Source organism: Staurois parvus, unplaced genomic scaffold (genome assembly GCF_062004578.1).
Source record: "Staurois parvus isolate SC_StPar_1 unplaced genomic scaffold, SC_StPar_1.0 ptg000154l, whole genome shotgun sequence".
NCBI lineage: Eukaryota > Metazoa > Chordata > Amphibia > Anura > Ranidae > Staurois > Staurois parvus.
The window spans coordinates 2,602,140-2,623,751 of NW_028317950.1; the positions used below are offsets into that span (position 1 = coordinate 2,602,140).

Sequence of the window (21,612 nt, forward strand, 5' to 3'; positions counted from 1 at the left end):
GTATGTTCTCCAGCATCGCTAATCATTATCAATTGGATCAAATTTGATTCAATTATCTGTTGGCCAACTGTTTTCTATTAAAGCATGATTTTGGCCATATACTGTTTGATTCTCAACCAGTTCAGCTTGAACCGGCTGAGATTTGAACCATGTATGGGCAGACTAAATGTACCCAAGTTGATCAATCCTTGGTACTTGGGTACAACTAGCCTGCTGAATTTCACATGTGATTATCGCTAGCAGCTAGCAATAATTATTTACACTCCCCCCCCCACAGGGAGAATTCAATGGCTCAGCGGGAGGGATTCCCCTGTCAACACTGTGTTAATGGGGGAATCTTGCAAATTTCTATCCTGAAACCATTTGCTCTGTGTACAGCCTGTCTTAGTTTGTTGATTTTAATGATGATTCACCACAATCAGTTTCTGTAGGCTATCATTGAAATGATCAATATATCGAATGGATAGCATAAGACTTAAGGATTTACTCTCATCCTTCCAGAAGCTGCCTAAGCATGCCTCTCCTGCCTCCAGTTTCTGAACACATAGATTAGGGTGCATAGTGACACATAAAAATCTCCCACTGGATTGTGGGAACATAATATAAAGACAAATTGCAGACAGTTTTCCAAACCAGTAATCCAAAAACACATTTATTCATTAAAAAAACAGACAGAAGCAGTCATCTTGGAAGAGACAGGGTTTTTTGGTCCTTCATGTTAGGACTTGGGATCTAATGAACTGAAGTCTGTTGTTTGAATGGTATGTGAACAGGGTGGAATATGCCTGCGATGATCTCACGCTGAAGATAGGTATGCAAGTTTGGGACTTCAGAAGCAGAAGTACCCAGGCAGAATCATCAGGATTGGCATTGCCATTTCTTAGGGGAAGTTCAAGGCAAAATGTAGATTATTAGTGTAAAGCTTGGCCACAATTAATTTTTCAATCAGGTTTTCACTTTAAAACTATAGGTCATAAGTCCACTTTAAGCACAGATCCCATGCTATTGGAAGGGATAAAATCTATAATATGGAGTGAATCACATGGTTAAGGGAGAATAAATAAATGGCATTAATTTAATCAGTGAAATTAATTAAATGAATCTGAAATTATTGGTCCTATATACAAGATAAGTCATTAGTACATTGGTTCGATATCACCCCATTGCTTGTAACTGGCTACGTCAAGAAGACTCTCTGCTTTGCAAATGAAGATAAGAATGAGGGTCAACACATCCCCTTCTGCATAATGGGAAAAGTTAGGCTCTTTGCCGAAGAACTGTCGGTAAATTTCTATTAGGGAAAACTTCCCTCGCCTCGCTCCCCCTTGATTATGCAGATATCTGAAGGCTTGAAGTGAATCCACACACAGGATGGAGCTGGAGAGGTCATGATTTTGTTGGTTAAGCTCAGTCTTTAGCAGGGGAAAGTCATAGTTAAAGCCATTGTGGGCCACCAGACAAACTGGCTGAGCCTGGCGGTTTATAAACTCGAGGAAGGTGTTGATGAGGCTCACATCAAATGTTTGCTTCTCGCAAATTCTCAGTAGCTCATTGTCCAAGCCAGTAATTTCAGAGGCTTTTGGAGTGAGGGGCTTCACTGGATCTACGCAAAGGCAAAGCTTATCCATCACTCGAGGTAGCTGTATCTCCCCTAAGTCATTGGTTGTTGGAGTCTTCAGTGAAGATGCATGGACAGCCACCAAGCAAAGCTCTGTGATTTTGGGAAGGTCTTTATTTAGACCAGTAGTTTCCAGGTCTAGGAAAATGAAGGTTTTCACTGAGCTGCCCATCACTGTGTTCTGTAATAAGAATGTTTGCAAACATTATTAAATAAGAAGCACAAACATATAAAATAAAATGCAACACCTGAATAATGTAAGAATATTTAAAGTTATTGTACAGTTACAAAAACATTGAATCGAGTGCCTCTTATTGTTAGGACATTTCTTTGTACAGCGATGGGCTCCTTTGAAAGAATTAATACACAAATGTAGCCTTCTAACTCATGTAGACCAGCATTTCCATTTGAGGAGACCAGTCATCTGGGTCAGCTAGTTGTGTGCCAGGTGACTGGTCTTCTTAATGTCTTCTTGATCTGTAGGGCTTTCCAAGGTCACAAAGGGAGCCCTACAGATTGCACCTACGTAAACCATTGGAAGGCTTTGGCCAGGGCACCGAAAGATGATACCACCTGAACCTCAGTGAGGGATTTCTATGGACAGAAGACAGATAAGTTTCCTTTTTTGAAAACTGAAATGCCCAAATTATAAACCTGGGGTACCTCCATTGGAGAAAACATCTGCTGATTGCACTGGAAGATTTTGCAGATAGTCTATTGTTCTTCCTTAGAAAATAAATAGGAACTGCACCAATATTTTGTAGTACATGCAGACTTGTACGGTACATCATATGAGAGCGGTTGGAGTTTGTCATTCAGTTGTTGGATAGTTACCCAATGTCTGGCATTCACTGATAAACGTGTAAAGGTTCTAGAAGCTTATCAATACTGAAGGCATTTGGAAAATCAGGAATTGTGGGGCAGAGAATACTTTAGTACACACAGTCAACTTTCTTTATGGAAATCAAGTAGCAGAATACTGCCCACATCCATTAAAGCCTGTTTTAACTAAGCTACCTAGCTGAAGAATAATTGTAGGGCCATAATTTCTGTTAAACTCTGAGGATGAGCTGTAAATAAACTTGATGTGTCCTCGGTTTACTTTTCTAGGAGTTGAGACCATGCTGAATTTAAAATTTAAGCTGTATGAAAAATGAAAAACTGGTCAGGCAAAGGGTAAATATCATCTGAGACAGTGACGAAAAACACAGATCTAAAACCCATTCTTTTTCCAGGCCAAGGGATCAGATTATTAAAGCCAGAGGGTAAGTATAACAAGTAGGATCAGATATTGATCTAAAGGCAGAAGGATCCACCAATAATGGCAGCGTCCATGTCAACTGTGCTTCTGCATAGGTACATAATGGATATACTGTACATTTGCTGCTATCAGCTCCTTTATATAAAGTGGCTCTTTTATTTTAATCACTTACAAAAAAAAAAAATAAGACAAAAGGTCCATGCAAAAGAACAACTTTTATACTCATCTTTCTGGCAGTCCTACCTCTCCTCCAGCTCCACAACCTTACCAGTCTCTTGGGCCTTCAATATTTCCTATAGTATATGTGTCCCCTACCACGTGCCATGACTCCTTCTTCCAACCTCTATGTCATTACAGGATTCATCAGTAACGTAGTGGGTAGAGAAAGGAACCCCAGCCCGTGGCATTATACACAGATATCCAACACTTCAGAAAGTGTGTTGGTCCTACCTCTCCTTTGTTCCAGCTCTGCAATCTCCATCAGTCTCTTTGGCCTTCAATATTTCCTGGAGTATTGGATACCTGTGTCCCTTACCACACTCTGTGATTCCTTCCTCCAACTTCTACGTCATTACAGGAGTAAGCAGTGACCTAGAGGGTAAAGAAGGGAACCTTGCCTGCGGCGTTGTACACAGTTATCTGACACTCAAGAAAGTGTTGAAAGCTCAGGAGACTGAAGAAAGCCACAACACCGCAATGTTGGGGAGGTGGGATGCATGGGCTGCTGGAGATGTTAAGATAACTCTTATTTTGGAAAAGGAACTTTCTTCTTGATTTCCTTCATATGTTGACAGTGTTGCTTTAGATGTTAGCATCCTTCAGCTCTATAGGTGTAACCTTCTTGCACTTCTTTGAAAACCATTGTAACTGCAAAAGTTCTAAGGAATTCTTTTACCATGTACAGTTGTGTTCAAAATAATAGCAGTCAGACATCACTAACCTGATCAATCACTGTTTTTGGTAAAAATTATATTTCTACATGGCAAATAATTTACCAGCAGGTGTAGTAGAGTAATAGAAATCCAACAGACCCAGCCATCCTACTCCTCTTGGATTATGAATGACTCTCTACTTTCACTGAAGGAGATTCAGGCGGAACTAGTGCGTAAATCCCAAGAATATTTTCAGCTAAACTCAGGTTCTGTCTCTTCTTTGGTGACGTTGTGGGAAGCTTACAAGGCTGTTCTACGGGGTCATATTATTCAGATAGCTTTGAGGCAGAAGAGGGATAGACAACGTAAACAAAGTCAGCTGGAATCAAAGTTAGCTTCTACTTCGGCTCACTTTAAGCAGGTACCAACCCCATCGAACCGTAGGTTGTTAGATCAGGCTCGCCTGGAACTAGATCTCTGTTTGACTGATGAGGCTGAGCGTTCTTTGCGATGGACACGCCAGAAATGGTATAGTAAAGCAAATAAACCAGTTTCCATGTTAGCACGTAGATTGCGCTCTTTCGCGCACCATCCTAAACCGATTTCTCTACGCACTCGTCAGAATGTTCTCACCAGTAATCCTGTAGCGGTATTGGAGGAGTTCCAGCATCGACTAGCCAGACTTTATGCGGATCCTACACGGGCTGATCCCCAATCTATCTCTGACTTTCTATCTCATTTGTCCTTACCTACTCTGACCCAGGCCCATTAAGACCTGATGGACCATGACATTCAAGTATCGGAAGTTCTGCAATGCACTGCAGACCTGAAGATGGGCAAACACCCAGGTCCAGATGGATACACGGCTTCATATTACAAAAAATTGGCTGATGTGCTTGCCCCTCACCTTGCTGCTATGTTCAATGCGGTGAAGAGAGGTGCAAACTTTCCCCTGACTCTTTGACTGATAACGTGGTTATGATCCCCAAACCAGATCGGGACCATTCCTCCTGGGCAAATTACAGACCAATTTCTCTTATTAACATTGATATGAAAATTCTCACTAAGATTTTAGCCACTCGTTTTAATTCTTTGCTTTCTCGCTTGATTAAGAAGGACCAGGTGGGTTTTGTCCCCCACAGACAAGCCGGAGATGCCATCAGACGTATTATACAGTTACAACATTTGGCCCATACTCGCAAAATCAATATGATGCTCCTATCTTTAGACATCAATAAGGCCTTTGACTCTTTGTCCTGGCCTTATCTCATGTCGGTCCTCCATCAGTTTGGCTTTGGTCCCTCCTTCTTGTGTTGGATTTCCTCGCTATATACTTCCCTTCAAGCAAAACTCAAATATTATGTTTTTGAGTCTCCAACGTTTTCGATTGGCAGGGGAACTAGACAAGGTTGCCCACTTTCTCCTATACTATTTATCTTGGCTTTGGAACCGTTGGCAGAAGCCATTTGTATACATCCTAATATTAAGTGAATAGATGTAGCTGGTTCCCAACACAAGTTGGGTTCCCAACACAAGTTATCTATGTTTGCAGATGACATATTGTTATCGGTTACGAACCCGGGGGTTACTTTGCCAAACTTATTGGCGGTTTTGGATTCCTTTACAGTTCTCTCAGGCCTCCAGGTTAATCCTGCCAAGTCTAAAGCTATGTCGATTACCCTCTCACCATCACTTTTGGAGACTCTGAAACATTTGTTTCCTTTTCAATGGCTTTCTGCCTTGCCATATTTGGGAATCAAGCTTACTCTGACTTACGAAGGTCTTTACCGGGCTAATTTCCCCACTGTTTTTAATGACTTGACAGAGTTGTTGTCCTCCTGATCTCATTATCCGCTTTTGTGGTTCGATAGAATCAATGTGGTCCACATGACTTACCTTCCCAAATTATTGTACGTGTTTTGAGTTTTACCAGTCCCTGTTCCTTCACATATATTGTGTATTCATCAGCGAAAACTCCTATCTTTCATCTGGAGCTCCTCCCGACCCAGAATCAGTAAACAAATCTTATATGCTCGTAAGATCGAGGGTGGGTTATCTGTCCCAAACCTTCAGTCTTACTATCTGGCGGCCAATATTGCCCCCTTAGCCCACCTCCATGCATCTCACCATTTTCCCTTGTGGGCTACTGTAGACTTGATGGACTCCCACCCGATTCCATCTCTTCTTTACCATGGCTTCCTTCTAATCATTGACCCTCATCCCTTAGCCCGACGTTGACGCTAACGCTCCGTCTTTGGGACTCCATTAAATATTCTGCTGGCCTTATTTCTGCCCATCTACCGTTACTACAGTTGCTACACAATCCATTATTTCCCCCAGGTCGTGACAATCCTGGACAGTTTGCCTGGTGGCAAGTAAATGGCTTCCATGATATTCATTCTATGCTCTCTCCCACTCGGATACTCACCTTTGAAACTCTGCACTCTTCTTACAATATCCCATTGCGGGAACATTTTGGATACCTTCAACTCCTCCACTTTATCAGTACTTTAATACAGACACATTCGGGACCCTACATTTTGACCCCCCTTGGAAATTCAATGTAGACCTAGATCCCATGCTCCGGGCTTTATTTCCCTGGTCTACTCTTCCATTGTTTCCCATAGAACTCCTCCAGTCCGTTCTTATCATCAGCGTTGGCAGTCGGAACTTGGGGGGCACTCTAGATCAGCAGGATTGGCGGATCATGACCCAACAATTATCTAAATGTTCTAGGAATGTTATCATTCTAGAAAATGCCTACAAGGTTCTTTATAGATGGTATTACACGCCGGCTCGTCTGGCTCGTTTTATTCCCACATATTCCCCGACTTGCTTTCGAGGTTGTCAACAGAAGGGTACCATGGTCCATATTTGGTGGTCTTGCCCCAAGGTGTGCAGATTGTGGATCAGAGTTTATGCCCTTCTCCGCACTATGTTTCACTCAGACATTAAACGCAACCCGTACGAAGCGCTGTTATTTAAACCATTAGTGGGCCTACTTCATCCTGAATGGCAATTAGCATCGCACTTGTTCATGGCCACCAAGCTGACGATTGCAAGAGCTTGGAAGACTCCCCTCCTCAGCTTCTAGGCTGTCAAAAACCGGATGAACTTTATAATGGTCAATGAAAAGTTGACAGCTATACTGTTTGACACCCATACAAAATTTTTACAGACATGGCGTCCTTGGCTTCAAATAGCTCAACCGTCAAGATTCGACCAGTCCCTCTTGTCGATATAAAACTTATATACCAGCTTATTTGTTCACCTTTGGTATAATTTTTTTCTTTTCTCTGCCGCGGTCCCCCTGGAGCACCCCATTTTTTTTTTGTTGTCTCTCTGTTTGTCTTCTTTCTCTCCGCCCCTTTCTTTCCTCTTGCCTAGTCAGTCTTCTTCAGGTTTTTGTGCTGATTGTGATTTCTGTTTTGAGTCCCATACCAGCAATACTGCACCCATGTGCTGGACTCCTTTGAGAGCCCTGCGTGTTAAGTGCCTCTCTGTACTCAGAGAGGCTCCTTCTTCTATTCACCTCACACTCTGTATGCTGATTCTGCAACAATTTTTCCCGAGAGTCTATTATGTTATTAGTAAATGTCTATCATTTTTGCAATTTATTGCCTTTTCTTTCTGTACGGTACTTATGTACGCAGTTAATTTTTCATGTTTTCTCATTAGTACATATTCTGTATTATCCATCAAATCTTTTGCATGTTATATTTCTGCTGGTCATTGCATATGTTCTTGACTGACCTTTTTCTGTTTCCTATATATATAATAAAATTCTTTGTAAAAGAAATCCAACAGACCCAACAGTCATGACATGCATGCTGCTGATTCTGTGTAATTGAATCACTAATTGAAAAGGGCATGTTCAAAATAATAGCAGTGTGGAGTTCTATTAGTGAGATCATTCATTCTTTGAAAAACAGGTGGCAATTATTGCCCTTATTTAAGGAAGGAAGGCAGCAAATGTTGTACATGCTGGTTACAGTGCATTTCTCTCTGAAATTCTGAGGAAAATGGGTCGTTCCAAGACATTGTTCAGAAGAACGGCGTACCTTGATTAAAAAGTTGATTGGAGAGGGGAAAACATATAAAGAAGTGCAGAAAATGATAGGCTGCTCAGCTAAAATGATCGCAAATGCTTTAAAATGGCAACCAAAACCTGAAAGACGTGGAAGAAAGCGAAAAACTGCCATTCGAATGGATAGAAGAATAGCCAAAATGGCAAGGACTCGGCCAACAATCAGCTCCAGGAAGATCAAAGAAGGTCTAAAGTTACCTGTGAGTACTGTTACAATTAGAAGACGCCTATGTGAAGCCAAGCTATCTGCAAGAAGCCCCTGCAAAGTCCCACTGTTGAAAAAAAGACATGTGCCGAAGAGGTTACAATTTGCCAAAGAGCACATTGACTGGCCTAAAGAGAAACGGCACAACATTTTGTGGACCGATGAAAGTAAAATTGTTCTTTTTGGTTCTAGTGGCCGGAGACAATTTGTCAGACGACCCCCAAACACTGAATTCAAGCCACAGTACACTGTGAAGACAGTGAAGCATGGTTGCCAAGCATCATGATATGGGGATGTTTCTCATACTACGGTGTTGGGCCTATTTATCGCATACCAGGAATCATGGATCAGTCTGAATACATCAGAATACTTGAAGAGGTCATGCTGCCTTATGCTGAAGAGGAAATGCCCATGAAATGGGTGTTCCAACAAGACAACAACCCCAAACACACCAGTAAACGTGCAACATCTTGGTTCCAGTCCGACAAGATTGACGTTATGGAGTGGCCAGCCCAATCCCTGGATCTTAATCCAATAGAAAACTTGTGGGGTGACATCAAAAATGCAGTTTCTGAGGCAAAACCAAGAAATAGAGAAGAACTGTGGAATGTAGTCCAATCATCCTGGGCTGGAATACCTGATCACAGGTGCCAGAAGTTGGTTGACTCCATGCAACACAGATGTACAGCAGTTCTCAGAAACAGTGCTTATACAACTAAATATTCATTAAGTGATTCAAAGGAAAGCAAAATCTTCAAACATTTTTCAGTTTATATAGTGAATGTTTGAGTTTGTAAAGAAGAATACAAACACTGCTATTTTTTGAACAGTCTAATATTCACTTTTCTTCAATTTTTTTAGAGGAACAACACAAATTTGATATATTTTTCTTCATGCTCTGATTTGGAATAGAATGTGTAGTGTTCCCAATGCATTTGTGTGTATGGAAATAAAAGTTATTAGAAGGATTTTGAGCTTTATTCACTTTTTTCAATACACTGCTATTATTTTGAACACAACTGTACAAACATCTAATGACATACTACCTTGTAAAGTGTTTAAAAAGTAAATAATCCTCACCCCCCAAAAATTGTTGTTTTAAGCTTACATATACAAGTCGTCATCTCATAAAGTCTATTAATAATTCAGTTATTTTGTTAATGGGTTTGGCAGATGAGTTGCAATAAAGGTTAAAAATTAGTAAACAACAATTATCAAGTTTGACAGAATCTTTTTTGCTGGACCAGCATATGTGTGCTGTAATCTTCATTTAGAGAGTTTGAACTCCACCCTTTGACCACGGAGACCATAGAGATAGGATCTTGCTGTATCAAGGACATTTGAGTATAGGACTGTAAGGGAGGCTGGAGGTAGGATTACACTTAAAATACTTAGGGGTGTATTTATTTAAACAAATCCCCCTAGCTGTTTGTCCATTAATGCTGCATGTAAATATATTCTGTGTGGATTTGCCAAAATGGAATGCTCTCTGACTATATTCTCTGCAATTTGAATGCATGAATGCAGAAAAAACTGCATTATGGCAACTAGGCTCAGTCAGAACTAATTTGCATGCAGTTTCAATGGATGTACAGCTATTGCCATGGTCAGAGGTCAGGCTCGGAGGGCAGTAGCTATAGCAGTAGAGAGGCTCCCACCGACTAACAGAATACGTATGCAAGCAAGTCACTCTGGTGGATGACACAGGCTCACCTAAGGTGTGGAATCTAAGCACTAATTGGTGTTTACCAGAGCTCCTGATGGTGGAAATGGGTTTTGCTGCATGTTCGTGCCAGGTTGCGGTCCTCAGGATTGTGTCACCAGGAGTTGAGCAAGATGGGGTCCAGTAGCAGGTATAGCAGGTAGGGATCAAGCAGAAGCGTAGCCAGTAAACAAAGGTCGGTAACAAGCGGTTGCAGGTAGGCATCAAGCAGAAGCGTACTTGAGGAACAATGCAAAGGTCATAAATAAATGGTTGCAGGTTGGGATCAAGAGGACGCGTAGTCGAGAAAGAAGCCAAATGTAACGGACCGCCTGACAGCACCTCAATCAGTCCCCCGGTAGAGCCTCCCCAGAGTGCGGAGTCTAAGCACCGGAGCACTTGTTCACCAGGGCCCCTGATGGTGGGGATGGACTTGGAGCGCTCCGGTTCCAGGTCGCAACTACCAGGTATCTCCAACAGGGGTAGAGGAGTCTGACAGGGGCTCCAGAGAGCTAGGAGTCTGATGTAAGGGAGCCTAGTGATCCCTGCCGGGTGGGTGGATGGATGAGCTAAATCAGAGTCCTGCAGGCTGGGTCGGTAACTAGCGGATCGGTAAGGTACAAAACGGTAGGCAAAGGATAGTTGGGTCACACGCAGGGTCAATACCAGGAGGTCAGATCTAAACGGGAACATCCAGGAGCAGAGTCAGGCAAGCCAAGGGGTCAGGACGGGAGAAGGCAACAAGGTCAAAACAATCCAGATCAGAAGTACTCACACACAGGTAACAGGATACAAAGACCATTCGGCAACAAGTGTCTGTGCAGGGCTAGTTTAAATAGCCCGCCCTGCACCTGACAGGCGTAGCCTGGGTCCCAATGCCTGCCTAGTACTGTCCAGACGACGGGTGCGCCTGGGTCCTAGTGCCCTGCCACCTATACGTCTCGGCAGACACCTACGCATGTGTAGACCCATGCGTCGCGATGGTTCCTGACACCAAAAGTCTGTAACAAGTGATAGTGGAGATAAGGACAGCTGCAGGTACGCAAGAAGCAAAATATCTGCTGGAGGAGGCACAATAATCTGGCAAACAGGAAGTGCAGAGACATGGCTTAAATCAGGAAGTTCAGGAGAAGAGCAAGGAGTTTGAGCAAGATGGTCTCCAACAGGGGTGGACAGACAACTCATGGGGCCCCCGGGCAATAGGGGATCATGGGGCCCCTGTGTCCTCGCCCACACTCAAACCACACCCAAATAAACCTATGAAAGATACCAGGGGCATCTCATGGGGTCCCCTACTGACCCTGGGCCCTCGGGCAGTGCCCGAGTTTCTGAATGGTCAGTCCGCCCCGGTCTCCAAACTTTCTAAACAAAGGGCCAGTTTACTGTCCATAAGACTTTTGTGGGGCAGGACTGTGGCCATTGGGAGTAGAAACGGTCCTGGTGTCAGTGGGGAAAAAAACAATGCACCTTCTTTGGTGTCAATGGGAGGAATTGTGCCCCTTTATTGGTGTCATTGCCCCCCCCCTTGTTGGAATCACTAGGAGAAACTGTGCTCCAACGTTGGTATCATTGGAAGGAATTGTGCCACATCATTGGTTTCAGTGAGGGGAATTATGCCTCATTGTTGGTATCAATGGATGAAGTAGTGCCCCAAGGGCCGGAAAAAAGCATGCAAAGGGCCGCATCTGGCTTAGGGCCACAGTTTGGAGAACACTGGTCTAAGGGGCTATCCAGCATCCCAGGTGGCTCAGCAAGAAGAGCCCCTGCTAGATGCAGCAGAGGTCCTGTGTTCAGATCCTGATACTAATAACTATGCAAACATTTTATAAATACACCCAATTGTAACAGTAAGCATTCTGATCAGTAAAATTGGGGATCTGTCTGAAGTCCTAATCTGCAGGTTTTTTTCTGTTATGCATGTTCACATGTTCCTCTCTGGGAGACTCACTCTCACTTTATGTTTAGGTGACATTTGACCCTGGGACAAAAAGTGATGGATTATCTAACATTTTACTTGTCAAAAGAGCAGAAGAGGAAAAATCTCCCTAAGGGGACACCTACTCTGATAAGTATCAAAAGCACCTTGAGGAGATTGCTTCCATTTCCTGTTATATTGGATGCGAAGTGAAAGCAAGCGAGACCACAGAAAGCCACAAAAACCCAACAGAAATTAGGGCTTCAATTCCTGTATTGAAAACTGGAAATAGTCTTCCTGGATTGGGCTCAGAGGTCAATGTAGAGATAAAATACAAATCAAACCCTTCCAGTGTAGGCGGTTAAGAGATATGGTTCAGGTGGGGCACTGGCTTTGTCATTCACCTCTGTTTGCCATGTAAGCTGGGAGGATTTGACCTTTGTGTCTTCAGGGGTTAGAGTCCGTGGTAGGTTTCCTATAAGCTATTTCTTTGGATTTTTGTGTTGTTAAATGCTCCACTTTAAGGTTAACAAATCAACTGACTCCATTGCAGTGGCATTTTTGTTCTACTGTATTCATTAAAAGGGATAAGTATATTCTTAATTTATCATGGTGGGTAGTGGAACTTTTGAGAACATTTTTTTGATGATCTTGGTATTTATTTATGATACCAACAACTTTTTATTCAGAACTTGATGTACACTCATCAGCCACTTTATTAGGTGCACCTGTTCAATTGCTTGGTAACACAAATAGCTAATCAACCAATCACATGGCAGCAACTCAATGCATTTAGGCATCTAGACGTGGTGAAGATGACTTGCTGAAGTTCAAACTGAGCATCAGAAAGGGGATTTAGGTGACTTTGAACGTGGCGTGGCTGTTGGTGCGAGATGGGCTGGTCTGAGTATTTAAAAACTGCTGATCTTCTGGGATTTTCACGCACAACCATCTCTAGGGTTTATGGAGAATGGTCCGGAAAAGAGAAAATACCCAGTGAGCAACAGCTGTGTGAAAATGCCTTGTTGATATCAGAGGAGAATGGGCAGACTGGTTGCTGCGATATTCAGATGGTAGGGTCAGAATCTGGGGTAAACAACATGAAAGCATGGATCCATTCTGCCTTGTATCAATAGTTCAGGCTGGTGGTGGTGGTGTAATGGTGTGGGGGAGATTTTCTTGGCACTAGCAAGGTCGACCGGTGAGTGTATATGCATCCAGCTTTATATTTACAGTCAATTATGGGAATGTCTGGGAACCTGTTTATCTGTAATTTTAAAAATTAAAGTGGACATTCACTCTCTCAATCGACTATTTTGAGTACTTGTGCTGCTAGCATTAGTAAATAGATAGAACAGTATATTATTTTTACTTGTTTTAAACTGTTACATTTCTTTAGTTACTTCCTGATTTCCATGTTTAGGCAAATGATGCCATATATCACAGGAGGCTTCAGGAAGGAAGGAGGGGTTTTCTCAGCTAAGCACACACCCTGTCTGCATGCCTGAGCCAAGGGCAGATGTATTCCAGGAAGCAAATGCTAAATAAATCATCAGCCCTTAATCAAGATGGCCAAGGCCAGAAATGCTGGGGGGGGGGGTTTTCAGAGTAATTTTTCAGCAAAATACAGCATGCAGATATGGATGGATGGGGGAGTTTGCTTTGAATATTAAAAATGAGTTAAATAGTGTTTTCTGTTTGTGGTGCTCAGATGCAGTGTGGTCCTGCTTTAAGCTCAGAATTCTATTCCACTAGGTTCTGATTCTGGGAAATTTCCACCAAATATGGATTACAGCGCCCCATAAATCTCAACCCCTATAACACAAAGGACATTTTTGCAAGCCTAAAGGGAACCAAATACCACTATGGCATATCCCTAAAAATAGCTTTGATGAGTGAAACATTCATACTACCCCTATAAACTCTAGAGCAAGCATTCTCAACCAGGGTTCCATAAAACCAAAGGGTTCCTCCAGAGGTTGCTAGGGGGTCCTTAAGCTGTGGCTAGTTGACCTTCCATCTGACAGTGCCTACATAGTTCCAGGTCCATTGCCACTTAGCAGATCAATAGCATGACACCAAAGATCTTTCCAGTTAACTAAGAAGTCAATCCTTCCACTGGCCAGCAATGTAAGGGGCATTTTCCTTATAACCCCTGATGGACTTATCTAGTTAGGGGTTCCCACACATCTGAAAATTATTTCAAGGGTTCCTCTGGGATGCAAAGGTTGAGAAAGGCAACGAGAAAAAACATTCACAGAATCCATCACTCCGACTTCAGAATTCCATTTGATCATATTGGGCAGTTTATTTGCAGATTCAGCAAGCAAATCCTAAATCACTGATATCCCCCCTCTGACCCCTCACTTTCATACACCACTTCTCATATGGAGCTAGTTTAACTTGTGAGAGAATGTAGAAAGCGGTGTACTGAATCTAAATTGTTCTGTATGTGGTAGATCATGGTTTTCTTGATATTGTAGCAATCATGGACCCAAGAAGTGAAAAACTGACCTACCCAGTACCTACCTTTGTCCAGCCAACCTTAAATTGAAGATGAAGACATTCCTAGGGGAAAAAAACAGGTTTACCAACAGTGGTGCAAGGAGGAGAGTGATGTGAAATGAGACCATGCGCTTTGCGTATGTAGTCCCACAGAGCTAGGGAAAGCGATGGAGTCAGGGATATGATGAGTGGTCTGCAATAACCATTTCAAATGCTCAGTGTTTGAAGAGGCCCCTAGAGGTTCTATGGCAACCCAATCAGGTTTTCTTCCCTTAGAATAGATGACCAATAGTTGGGCCAGTTGGGAAGCTTGGCAATAACTGAAAAGATTCCCTACTCCAAGTCCTCCCCTTGTCCTGTGGAAGTGGAGGGGTTTTTTTTGATGATCTGTGGCCTTTCTTGCTCCATATAAATTATTCTTGTCTGTAGCTTTTGAAGATCAGCTCTTACTAACCGTATTGGAAAGTATCAGTAATTGAACAAAATTTGGGGTAGTAAAGTCACTTTAACCATTTCAATACCGTGCAATTTTACCCCTTCCTGCCCAGGCCATTTTTCAGGTTTCAGCGCTCTTACACTTTGAACACAATTGCACGGTCATACAACATTGTACCCAAACTAAAATTTTATCATTTTCTTCACACAACTAGAGCTTTCTTTTGGTGGTATTTAATCACCGCTGGTGTTTTTATTTTTTGCTAAATTAACAAAAAAAGACCAAAATTTTTGAAAAAAAACACGTTTTTTTTTGTTTCTGTTATAAAAGTTTACAAATAAATAATTGTTCTTCATAAATTTAGGCCGAGATGTATTCTGCTACATGTCTTTGGTGAAAATAACCCAAATTAGGATGTATTTTTTAGTTTGTAGGAAAGTTATAGAGTTCACAAACTATGGTATAGATCTGAATATTGATCAATCCTGAAGTACTGACAGCCAATCTAATTTCTTGAGGTCCAAGAATGTCAGAATAGTACAGATAGCCCCAAATGACCCCTTTTTGCAGAGTAGACAGTCCGACGTACTTCATAAGAGGCATGGCGAGTTTTTTGAAGTTGTATTTTTTTGTCATAATTTTTCGGAAAATTAAAAAAACTATTTTCACAATTTTTTTTTTACATACTGTCACCAGTGCAGTACAGCGTCATCATATAACTGGCATGTCGGTGAACAGGGACACTGACTGGTGACAGTATGAAAAAAATATATATATATTTTTTATTTATTTATTTTTTTTATTTTTATATTTAATTTTTTATTACAATTTTTTAATTTTTTTTAAGATTTTTTTTTCATATTTTACTATGACCAAAGTAGTACAATGTTACCATAGTAACATTGTACTACTTTGGGGAAGTGATCAGTATTTTTTTTTTTTACACAATTTGCTTATAGCAAAGAATTACTTTTTTTTTTTTTTTTGTGCTTAGCTGTGATTTGGTCACAGCTAATCACATGACATGTGCATGTGATTAGCTGTGACCATTCACAGCTAGGCACTAGTATACAATGGATGGCATCATGAATGAAGCCATCCATTGTATACAACTGTCATGTGACCTGCTGTGATTGGTCACAGCAGGTCACATGGTACCAGCAACGGGAGCCGGTACTCGGATCTGTCATCGGCCGTGTCCGAGGTGCACGGCCGGTGACAGATCGCACTGCTGCGCTGCTCTGCATTAGCGCAAATGGCGCATGTGCGGGAGCACGCCAAATGGCGTGCACCCGGAATGCAGAGACTGTTTTGAAGCCGCCAAACTGCCATTGGCCGGGCGGCTAATGGTTAAAGTGGTTGTAAACCCTGAAGGTGATACACAGATATGGAGCAAATGCTCCTACATAAGTTGTACCTGTTTATCTAATCCATCTTTCCCCTACATCTATTCATAGTGCAGAATTTACACAAGATCTCTTAGCTCTGAAAAGCAGGGGGCAGAGAGCTGCAGTTACATCAGTGAGGAGAGCTCTGAGAGCTGCTTGGAGGGAAGGGACACCCCCCCCCCCTTACACACACACACACAACTCACAGGAACAAAACTGATACTGTCACAGGCTGTGCCCTCCTCTGTCACCATTTTTTACTTGGTGTCTGGAAAATTTGTCCGAAGTGATTCATGCTGATAGCAGGGGAACGAAGCAGCAATCAGAAATGACACTCGGTGCTCTGGATTGAGACAATTACACACTATAGAGGGATATGCTTTGTACATATTTAATGTTTGAGGTTTACAACCACTTTAATTGCATTTATTCTTCCTATTCACAAAAGATTGCAAAGATTCCACTATCCAGGCCCCCTTCTAATTATTTTAAAGAGGGTATATAGCATATCTATATTCAAGGCTAACTGAATTCATAGGTAAGGTATCGATTCAGGAGAATGGAAAATGTTCTTTACATCTGGAAAGAAGATCTTGTTGATATTGAGAGCTAATTATTTAATTAGTATCTAACTGTTTATTTTTGTGAATTTCCTATTACAGTGACCCCCATTTCTTTTCATCACTTGTCCTGGGGTCACAAGTAAAGAACTGATGGAAAATTTTCCTAGTGGGGTCACAGAAATGAACTGTCACCTGACAGACGTTCTACCTTATACACAGAGCCTAATGAACCATGTACATGGACAATGCAGGTTTTCTATACTTCATCCTAGACGGGCACAGCGTCATTGTCTATAGGAACACATGACTAAACACCAGCTACACTGTATACATTCTAGATCAGGCTGGGGGTCAACGGTGAATAATTGGTTACTATTAATTGCCAATAGATCATTTGGCAAACAGGAAGCAATGAAGTCTGATTGATTCAAGAAGCATACAGTGGTCTATGCGTCCTGGTCGTCTTTTCTTGGTTTAAAAGTTCACAGCTACTATGGAAGCCTGGGTAATAGGACCGGTTCCATTATCTATACACAGTGTGTGTATGTATGTGTATATATATATATATATATATATATATATATATATTATTATTATTATTATTATTATTATTATTATTAATAATAATAAAAATTTTACTATTTATTATTTTTAGGGAGGGGGTAACCGTACTGGGATAACTGAACTGACCCCACTCTATAATATCTTTTCTTCCCAATATTTATGATTGTCACAGAGCCATCATCTCATTCCCTTATGAATAACAAAAAAGGAACAGGGAGAACAAACAATTGCTAAACATATACAGTGATGACAGGGAAAACATGGCTGAAGTAGAGGAACTAGAATGAACTAAAGTCATTAATATTTTTGTTATGATTATATAGAGTTTTTATGGCGCCAGCGGTTTGCGCAGTGCTTTACAATATTAAAGTGATTCTAAAGGCAGAAGGTTTTTTACCTTCATGCATTCTATGCATGAAGGTAAAAAAACCTTCTGTGTGTAGCTTCCCCCGAGACCCCCCTAAAACTCACATGCACCTGATCCCCATCAGCGATGTGCACAAGAGCAGCGGCTCTGTCTGCTCTCTCCCACCTCATTGGCTCAGACACAGCAGTGAGAGCCAATATCAATACCAGCCAGTGAGGAGCCCCATTGTGTGTGTGTCAATGTACACAGAGTGGGGCTCATGAGTGAGCACACAGGAGTGCCCCATAATAAGTGGTTACTATAGGGGGACCCGGTAGGGGGAGGAGCCCAGAGCACCAATGGGGGACCCAAAAAGAGGTTTTTCTTTGTGCAAAACAGTGATATAGAGCAGGTAGGTAGAATATGTTTATTTTAAAAAAAGTTGTACCTTTTAGTATAAATAAACCGATACAGTTACAAAACCAATCAGGACAGAAGGTTCAGAGGGCCTTGCCCTTGAGAGCGTACAATCTAAAGCGTGAGGGAAGTGATAAAGAAGGTAATGACTGTGGGGGGATGAGTTGATGGAGAAAACGCATATATACATCAGATTGATTTATTCCAGGTATTACAATTACACAACAGTTTTGACCATCTCTGCTTTTCATCACAAAATCCTGATGAAGGGCGGCAGATGCTTCAAACTGTTCTGCAATTCTTATACCTGGAATAAATTCTACATAATGAGCAATAAGCTTCGTAATTCAGTGACTTTCCTCGATTGAGATATATATATATATATATATATACACACAAAAAGTTTTGGCACTTTTTTTTAACATACATACATCCTATTTAACATGATTGTGAATGTAATTGCTTAATTATGAACACAGCTACATCGCAACTTATAAAAGGGTGTGCACCACATGCAACCACAATTACATTAATAATATAATGTTATAATATTTAATACAAAATATATATAATTTTAATAATAATAATATAAGAAAAAATAATGCAACCACATTATTTTAGTTTTTCATGTTTACTTCCCACCCCTAAATGATTTCAGTTTGATTTTCAATTGAGCTGTACAGTTTAAAGGTGAAAAATTTTCTGAAATTATTTATCTTTGTCTAATTTTTTTACATCACAGAAACCTGACATTTAAAAAGGGACGTGTAGACTTATTTTTATCCACTGTGTATGTGTGTATATATATATATTGTGTGTATAAAAGTACGGAAACTTTTTGAAGACCATATGTTTTATATATATATATATATATATATATATATATATATCCTCACAAGACCTCCTACTCTCCAGTCCCCTGGTCTCCTCCTCCCATGCCCGGCTCCAGGACTTCTCCAGGGCCTCCCCCATCCTCTGGAACTCACTACCCCAATCCGTTAGACTGTCACCTTCCCTCCTCACCTTTAGGCGCACCCTGAAAACCCATCTCTTCAGAGAAGCCTACCCAGCCCTCACCTAATTGCTGATCTCCTCCTCTCTTCCCACCACTCCATCCCCCACAGCTATTTCTTCCTGTACCACTCTCCCCTCCCTCCTAGATTGTAAGCTCCGAGGAGCAGGGCCCTTGAACCCCTCGTGTATCGCATTGTATTGTTACTGTACTGTCTCATGTACTGCCTCCCATTATAATGTACAGCGCTGAGCAAACATTTGGCTCTGTATAAATACTGTATAATAATAATGTATGTGTGTGTGTGTGTATATCAAGGAAAGTCACTGCATTCTAAAGCTTGATGAATATCCTGTATACACAGGAGTTATATATACACAGGAGCGGACTGACCATTTGGAAACTCGGGAACTGCTCGAGGGCCCGGGGTCAGTAGGGGGCCCCATGAGATGTCCCTGGTACCTTTTTCATAGGCTTTTTTGAGTTTGGGCAAGGACAGAGGGGCCCCATGATCCCCTATTGCTCGGGGGGCCCATGAGTTGTCAGTCCGCCCCTGTATATACGTATATTTTTAGACATGTATATAGTAGATAGTAATAAATTTAGCTCATTCAGCTAGTTTAGCTTTTTTCCCCGTTTTTGCTTTATATGTTACATGAATGCAGTGTATATATCTAATATATATATAATCATGGATTATGAATTACATAATAGAAGTACAAAAATGTTTTCTTTTTTAAATGACAAGAACGCAAACTTGTTCGGCAAAGTATGCAAGAACAGGAAAAAAGACAGTTAAACTCATTTCTCTCAGTGCATACTGTATATGCGTTATTTATAGATATATAATTATCTTGTAAATTATATGAATTAATTTAGGTTACACCTATCCTCCCATGAAGGTGTGCTTCTATTTCAGTGGGCTGCCTTATGCACAACAAATGTGCCAAAGAAGCTCATGTAGCTTTTTAGGTATTAAGCTTTGTGCGTTTTTTTTTTAACCATGCATTTTGACGTGTTTGTCATCCATGAAAACATGCGTCTGCTTTATGTGTTCATAGTGCCGTTAACAATATAAAGACACCGCAAACGCAACATGCGGTTTCACTTGTTTTTCACACTTTCTGTTAACAGGTGGGAAAACACACTTTTGCGCACATTCCTGGAAACCTTGGGTGTGAATGCAGCCCTACTGTTAGTGATATGGAAAGTACAAGAAATCCTTTTCATATGAGAAGGACATACAATTGTGTAGCAAAACGTTTACAGGAAAAAAAACTGCTAAACTAGAGGAATGAGAAAAACTCATTGACTCCAGTGTTTATATGTGCCTGATGGTGGTATGTTTACTGTATATAAGACTACACACAGAACAATACACAGGTCACATACACATTACAAACATATATTTTCACAGACATACTGTAAGCTCACCTGATAACAATGTTCTTATAAAGATGGGTACGTAGTTGTGGTTCTTCCTCAAACATGTTGGGGCAGATTTATACAGCGAGTCAGTCAGTCCCTCCCATTGTCCCTATAGGGCACAACACAGCTCTATGGTCACACCCTCTGGATGGGACGCACAAGCAATAGGAACCTCTCGTCAGCTGAGATGCAAATAGTTTTTGTTCTGTATAATGACGTTAAGTTTCAGTTTCTTAGAAAGTCGAGAGTTTAGTACTATGAACTGTACATTGTTGATCAATAGCTCCATCCTACAGTGAAAAGTTGTGCACTTTTAAGAATTTAACAACCAAGCAACCAAGTAGTTGTTTCTTGGTAGGGATGGATTTCTGTGGGCTAAAGAAAGAGTGTACTGCACAAAGTACACCATGGTGCCACAGTGATTGGTGGTCACTATAAATGGATATCAAAGTCACTGTTGAGGAGCACCCAGTTCATGATACTTAAATTGACCCATTAGTTCTTCAGCGGTTCAGGTCAGGTTTACATCAGGTTCAAGACGGGTATAGATCGGTTCAGATCAGGTTTACATCAGGTTCAGGACAGGTATAGATCAGGTTCAGGACAGGTATAGATCAGGTTCAGGTCAGGTTTACATCAGGTTCAGGACAGGTATAGATCTGGTTCAGGATAGGTATAGATCAGGTTCAGGTCGGGTTTACATCACGCTTACATCAGGTTCAGATCAGGTTTACATCAGGTTCAGGACAGGTATAGATCAGGTTCAGATCAGGTTTACATCAGATTGAGGACAGGTATAGATTTGAACTTTAGCAAGTCGTCTTCACCACATCTAGATGCCTAAATGCATTGAGCTGCTGCCATGTGATTGGCTGATTAGCAATTTGTGTTACCAAGTAAATGAACAGGTGTACCAAATAAAGTGGCCGGTGAGAGTATGTGAACTGGAACTCTGAGAGAGAGAGAGATCAGACCCAGGGAGTATACAGGCAGTAGGGCCAAATCGAGGGTTTATACAGGGGGGACCCAAAGCCAGGGTGTATACGGGGGAAGGACAAGACACACCCGGGGTGTATGTGGGGGGGAGGGGGTTTATATACAGGGTAAGGGGGACTGGACCTGGGGTGTGTACAGGGGTCCCAGGGCCAGGTTGTATATAGAGGGGAAGAGGGGACCGGATCTGGTGTGTATACAGGGGGAAGGACAAGACCTGGGGTGTATAATGGGGGGAACTGGGGCTGGGGTGCATATAGAGGAGAAGGAGGGACTGGACCTGGGGTGTATACAGGGGGA

The 21,612-nt window shown here is 41.6% G+C and overlaps 2 protein-coding genes across 4 annotated transcripts in view; one reads left to right on the plus strand and one right to left on the minus strand.

Annotated features, from left to right (window-relative positions):
• The window catches only part of RBM34 (RNA binding motif protein 34), a 201,223-nt gene that overhangs the window by 89,670 nt on the left and 89,941 nt on the right, over positions 1 to 21,612 (plus strand). The gene's annotated exons all lie outside the window — the stretch shown is intronic.
• TREX2 (three prime repair exonuclease 2) lies at positions 624 to 20,409 on the minus strand. Of its 3 annotated transcripts, XM_089674919.1 has the most exons (3): positions 20,326 to 20,348; positions 14,190 to 14,228; positions 624 to 1,799 (listed from the first exon to the last, which is right to left on the minus strand). In XM_089674919.1, the coding sequence occupies exon 3, from the start codon at positions 1,788 to 1,790 to the stop codon at positions 1,137 to 1,139; it is 654 nt and encodes a 217-aa protein (XP_089531045.1). In that variant the 5' UTR covers positions 1,791 to 1,799; positions 14,190 to 14,228; positions 20,326 to 20,348; the 3' UTR covers positions 624 to 1,136. The 3 variants fall into 3 exon arrangements, with proteins under 3 accessions (XP_089531045.1, XP_089531044.1, XP_089531046.1); XM_089674918.1 differs by lacking the exon at positions 14,190 to 14,228 and having other exon boundaries at positions 20,326 to 20,409; XM_089674920.1 differs by lacking the exons at positions 14,190 to 14,228; positions 20,326 to 20,348 and adding an exon at positions 17,911 to 18,160.